At 56.5% G+C, this 6,000-nt stretch overlaps 1 protein-coding gene across 1 annotated transcript in view; it reads right to left on the reverse strand.

Moving 5' to 3' along the window:
- CALB2 (calbindin 2) overlaps window positions 1-4,712 on the reverse strand; it is a 28,150-nt gene extending 23,438 nt beyond the window's left edge. Inside the window, exon 1 of the mRNA XM_045076286.1 lies at window positions 4,535-4,712. Within this exon, the coding sequence (XP_044932221.1) occupies window positions 4,535-4,628 (94 nt within the window). The 5' untranslated portion in view covers window positions 4,629-4,712. The remainder of the gene's footprint in view (window positions 1-4,534) is intronic.
- Between the last annotated feature and the right edge of the window lie 1,288 nt (window positions 4,713-6,000).

A 6,000-nucleotide genomic window follows, 5' to 3' on the forward strand; every position in this document is an offset into this window, starting at 1 on the left:
CCCCCAAAGAACCCCGCGTCCTGCCGTCACGACCCTCAAGCCCGTACCTTGCTGTCCCTGATGAGACCCACAGACCCCACAGAGATTGGCAGACAGGGTTAAAAAAGACAGCTCCCACCTCAGCTCCCTGCACCAGACCCCCCGGACTCTCGTGAGCCAAGAAGCGATCATTTGTAGGAGTCCTGGAATCACCCTAGGACTGGCACAGTGATACTGCCTTGTACATGTTAGAGTGTTTGCCGAAATACTTAATATATTCCAAGCATTCTGTAACCCTGTTTGGGCAAGTCTTTTTTTACTGTTCCAAAAGGCTTCACTGAGTATCCCAGTGCAAGCTGCCCCGACCTCTCCCCAGTTTGGAGAGGCCCTGGGGCTTCTCCCTCCTCGCCTCTCCCTGCAGGCACACGGGCTAAGCCGTGAGGCTCCACCAGGCCTGCCTGGGTGCTCACGCCTCCAGGTGATCCTGGTGCCTGGATCTTCTGTTATTACCGTCGGGTGTGGGAGGACAGAGGAGGGAAGACAGGTCAGGGCCTTCCTCTCACTCATTTTCAAAGGCCTTGAGGCCCCCATGGGTAGCAAACAAGGCTCACTCCCTGTGAGAGGCTTTGAAATCCTCTCCCATCCCCTCAACACCAGGGCCACCTGGAGGCAGGCAGAGACCCTGAAGTATCTGGGCAGATTCCCACACCTGGAGATACAGATCTTCTTACATTTCTACTGTTTTGCGGATTCACCCCAGAAACATAAACTCTTAGAAAATCTGCACACACTCTGGAAATTAACTTAGTTAAAGCAAATGCCTTCTAATTTTTCCCTCACCCGCTCTGTAGAGAGAACCACCATTTTCCATGCCCCGTAATGTGTGGCATTCTCTCGAATCTCTTCCAGCATTTGAGCTTAGTGAATAATGAAAATGGGTTCATATGGTAATAGTGTCCTGCTACCATTAAAAACAAAACAAAACAAAACCTTAGTAGTCCATCTTGGATGTTTTCCCGTGTCAGTGGAAAAGCTCCCCCTCCCTATGCTTGGTTGCGTAATATTCCCCTGTAGAGATGGGTACAATTCATTTTTCTCCTCCCTGGTGAAGGGCATTTCCTTTCGAATTTTCAGCATTCCCAAGAACTCGGTAATAGAAGCCCTTGCTTGTCTAACTTTTTGTACACGTCACGGTAGAGCTATGTTAGAGAGATTCCGGGGGTGAGTTGCAGTGCCTGTTTGGATCCAGGTGTCTGCTGGCCTCTGGGAGAGAAGCCATCCTGTCCCTGTGATTTCAGTGGCTTCTAAAGGCTATGGTATTTTTCCCTGTTGAGCCACCCCTTGGCTTTCCATGGAGATTCCTACTGGTCATCCGTGAAACTGGAGCCTGGCGGCCCATCTGATCGGAACCACGCAGACAGACCAGGTGGGCTCCGGGCTGGGCCTCGCATGGCTGCTTGGATCGTGCAGGGTGAGGACATTCCGGAGAAAGAGGTGACCAGGCAGCATGGGATGGGCTCAGACATGGGGGGCCGTGTGAGGGTCACTCCGAGCATGGAGGCGGCATGTGGGGTCAGAGCGTGGGCTTGGCTGCGGTCTTCCCTACTTCTGCCTTGGGGAGATGACATCTGAATTCTCCCAAATGCATGGCTGCAGCTGACCTTGGAGGAAGAGCCCAGGGACGGAACCAGGCCCGTGGAGACAGGATCCCTGGGTGGCCCCCACCCTCCCACTTTGCCGTGTGGTCTTGTGAAAAGAACTTTGCCTCTCTGAGTCCCAGTTTTTCTCTCTCCAAACGCCTACTCCTTTCTTTCTCCACGAGACTGATGCAGATTTTGAAAAGAATCTCTTAGGGCAGCGTCACCAGGTTGACCTTCCTCCTGGTTAGTAACGGGCTGAGTTAGGGTCAGAGCCCCCCTGCCCCAGCTCCCCTCTCTTTGGCATCCAACTTCTCCTAAGTTTGCCTCATCTGTTTCCTAGAGGGTCCGGGAAGAGTGGGGCAGTGGCTCCCTCCCCCGGGGGGCTGTGCCTGACTGGGCTCCAGGGTCCTGGTGGGTTGCAAACGGGAGTCCTCCCAGAGCTCTTTGAGTTTGTAAGAGGCAGGGGGACTCCGTATCAGGGAGCAAGTCCAAAGTGAACACAGAAGCCAGACTTAGTAAGGGGGAGGCCCAGATAGGGCAGGGAGTGCCTCAGGGGAGGGGGTAGGCTCCCCAGAAGTCTTTGGGTGTGCTCAAGGGGTTAGGTAGGGAAGGTATGGAGCAAGGCCGTCCACAGCCTCTTTCTGGATCCTTCCGTGGAACTCCAAACTGGCTGTATCCTCCTTTTCCTAAATCACCTCTGTGCCATCTCTGGCCCTGTAAGCCCCTTTGTCTTCTCTGTGTTAGGTCTGGGGCTCCTCCTCGGGACCTCCCTGAGGCAGTGGCCGGAGAGGGCAATGGGGTGTCTGGTGGGCAGGAATCAAGAAGCAAGCATTGAGCTCCCCTTTGCCATGGGAGCAGGAAGGAACCAGAGGCACAGTGGCTTTGGGGGTGTTTGTCGGACTCTTGCGTCTAGTGCTAGCTTAGCTTTGCTCCAGCCCGCACCAGGACCCCTTTCTGAGATTAAAGAAACAGCTCATTGCCTCGGAGGCAGGGGGTGATAGAGGCTTTTCAGTGGGCAAGTGGGAAGGTGGTTTCCAGCATCACAGAAGAATCCCTCTTGCAACCCAAATGCATGTTCCCAGGGAATAAATCCTGGCCGGGAAGGAGCCCCATGACTCCCTTGCTGTACAGCCTGTGAGAACCCGCCCCTCATAACCCCCGTCCTCACCTGCACCAGGAGCACCTCGCCTGCCCAGCAGCCTCACAGGGACTCCAGGAGGTGTGATTGTGTTTGGAACACTATGAGGTCTCAGACAGATGTAAGGATTTGCATGATTATTGAGTGTGCTATTGGTTGTCCCCACGAGGACGGGGGAAAATAGGAACCATGGAGTCCTCTGTCTGTTCTAGCTGACTCATCTGGCAGGAGGCTGGTGGCATAACCTTGGCCACTTGGTAACTTTCCTTGAATCCTGCAAGTCTCTGGTGCAGATAAACTGGCAGAAGCATCCTCGGGGGATGTGCGTGTCATCTGGAATACTAAGAGGCTGCACCTTACATCCCTTTTCCCCCAGGCAGTCTTACGGTCCAAGCTGGGGATCGGAAGTACAAACCCGCCTTAGCCCCATTTTACAGATTTAACAGCCTACCCGCCTCCTTCAGTAATTCACAGGCAGATCACCATCCCAACCCGGAGATTACCTGCCCGGTCCTCTGCCTGGCTCTCAACCCAGCTTTCTCAGGTGGCTCCCAGGGAACAAAACTTGACTCGTGAACTTTACTAGACATTAACCCTTGCCTCTCCAAGCACCCTGGGCAGAGGGCCTCTGTTTAGCCACTTGCATGGCCTGCAGAGATGAGGAAAGGAGGAGGGAGGAACCAAGTGAGCCGCCCCTGATCCTCCCTCTGGTTCCCATCCCCCCTCGCTGTCAGTCCCAGGCTAAAACCCGGACGCCACCACCCTGCCGGGAGTCTCAGATGCCTGAACATTTGGGATGCCCATCCTGGCCAGGCCCTGAGAAGGGAATCAGATCACTTAGTTTTTTTTTTTTGGAGGGGTGGAGAAAACATCTCTAGTAAGATCAGAGGCTCCTAAAGGGGTGGGGGTCTCCCTTTATGCCGGAATCAGACCATCATAGACTCACAGAATGCCAGCCCAGGGAGACACCTCCTAAGGTCATTCTATCCGGTCCTCAATTTTGGGGGGAGTCAGTGTCTCAGTAGGCATTTAAGATTGTGCTTCCCTCCATCCACAGATGTCACCTAAAGCAGCCAGGACTATCACCATGAGGGAAGATGTCAGGCTGGTCCCCCAACCCTGCCCTCACCACACCCACTGCTGCTGTGTTTGGACCCATTTGCCCAGGGAGGATGGGAAACCGGCAGAGGAAGCCCAAGGGGTGTTCAGGGCCCCCGGGTCACTCCCGACTCCTACTCCCAACCAATTCGTCTGGGGGAGGCCCAGGCTTTCCCTTTAGTAGCCCCCAGCTTGTCCTAACCTCCAGGACAGTGGGGGGGTGGTGGTGGTGGTGGTGCTAAGCTGGCATTAAACAAGAGGAGAACCCCAAGAAAGAAGAGAGTGGGCTTGAGACCTGTGGCTGCAGCAGCTGAAGGCAAGCCATTACCTCGAAGAGAAGGCAGGGATGATAAGACGGCAGGGGGTTTTCCCCGGGGAGCCTTGCCCGCCCAGGCCTCCTCTCTGGGAAAGCTCCAACTTGCCCAGAATGAGGCTGCAAAAGCCGGCGGGCTCTCCGCCGTCTATGTCGGAGAAGAAAAGTTGCTGACAGTTGTCACCTGAGCAGCCTGGGCATCTCCCAAACTCCAGACCCCGACCTCAGCAGGCTTTGGGGCCCAAACACCACCACCACCGCGCCCCCGGGACGAACGTACACCTGCCCGCATCAGCGCTGTCCCCTTCCCTTCCACCGCAGGTTCCCTGGGGGCCAACGGGCCCAGAAGTTGAGAGATCTACTGACCGTCTGCGTCAAAGTGCTTCCAGATTTCCAGGAACTGGGATGCCGTCAGCTCGGCCAGGTGCAGGTAGGGGGGCTGCTGCTGCGGGCTAGCCATGGCGAGCTGCTGGGAGACCTCAGGCGCACAGCGTTGTCCCTGCGCCCGGCTCCGCTCCCGCACTCGGCCAGGTCCTGCGCGCCACGCTGCCTTTATATACGGTGCGGAGGCTGCGCCCGCGCCCGGCCGCCGGCAGGGGGCGCGCGCGCTCAGAGAATCGGCCCGGGGCTCGGTGGGGCGGCGGCGGCGCGGGGCTTGGCTGGGAGCGCGGGGTGGGGGCCAGGGGCGCGCAGGTGGGCCCTGAGCTCCCTGGAAGCAGAGGCGAGGGAGAGGCTATTCTTGCCTCTCTCTGACCTTCTTGAGTACAGCCACCCCGTATTGTTACTAGCATGGAGCAGTAGTAATAGCAGTAGTAACAGCAGCGCCACGAGTAGTAATAATAATAGGAGCTTGACAAGGAGTTAGCCACCCGCACCTCGCAGCTCACTAGGTCTCTCTCGGGGCTCCTCTCGTCCGGCCCTTCCACGGTAGCAAGAACAGGGACCGCTTTTCTGAGGAGGGGACTTGAGACTTCACATGACGAACTGACTTGCCCAGCAAAGAGGGGCCGAGCTAGAATTTGAACCCAGCTCTTCCCCGTGCTCTCATGGACCCTCAGTACAGCCCATGCTTGGGGAAGAAGCTGTGAGTTCTCAAGGCTTTGTTGGGGCGGGGCGGCTGGAATCAGGGACACCCAGGGAGGATCCAGATGGAATGGAGGAGGGGCTTCCACGGTCCCCTTGGGTGGTGGTTGTCGCCCTCCCCCGCCTGTGTCCCTCAGCGCTCTGGTTACCCACCTCTCCCTGGACAGGCTCTGAGGGCTTTTAGACAGTTGTTCAAGGAGTGTCTCCCCTACTGGTGCTTAACCCCATCCACCTAAGGACATCATGGGAACCTGCCTCGGCCAGTGGGCAGAGAACATCCATTGCTGACCTTGGAATGTTCTACGCTGGTCTCAGAGAAAACAGAAGTAGCTGCTGAGGGCACAGTTCTGAGGACAGCTGACCGGACTCCCCAAACTGGGCACTGGGCTCCCTCCCCATTCTCTCCAGGAGCCTGAGGCCTGCAGCCTGCCGGCTGGCTGTGGGTACCCATTACCCCTGGAGCGGGTCTCCTTTCTCCCCTCTCCTGCTGCCTGACTGAGAGATGAATTGATGCTCATTAACACGTGCTAATGAGTGTTAGCTGAACTGCCTTCCGAAGGGAGAGCGAAAGGGAAGGAGGTAAGTGAGAATCAAAAGAAGGGCGCTGGGGCAGAGGAGCCGGCAGGAGACAGAGGGGGAAGGTTGTCCCTTGGAGGGAGGGACAGCTTAGAGCGAGACTCAGAGGGGCAGTACAGAGCGGATGCTCCAAAACCTCTTGATTTTGCTTGGAGCAAATGTGTTTAGAGTCT

This window comes from Mustela putorius, unplaced genomic scaffold (genome assembly GCF_011764305.1).
Source record: "Mustela putorius furo isolate JIRA1106 unplaced genomic scaffold, ASM1176430v1.1 tig00000174_pilon_pilon_pilon, whole genome shotgun sequence".
NCBI classification, from domain to species: domain Eukaryota; kingdom Metazoa; phylum Chordata; class Mammalia; order Carnivora; family Mustelidae; genus Mustela; species Mustela putorius.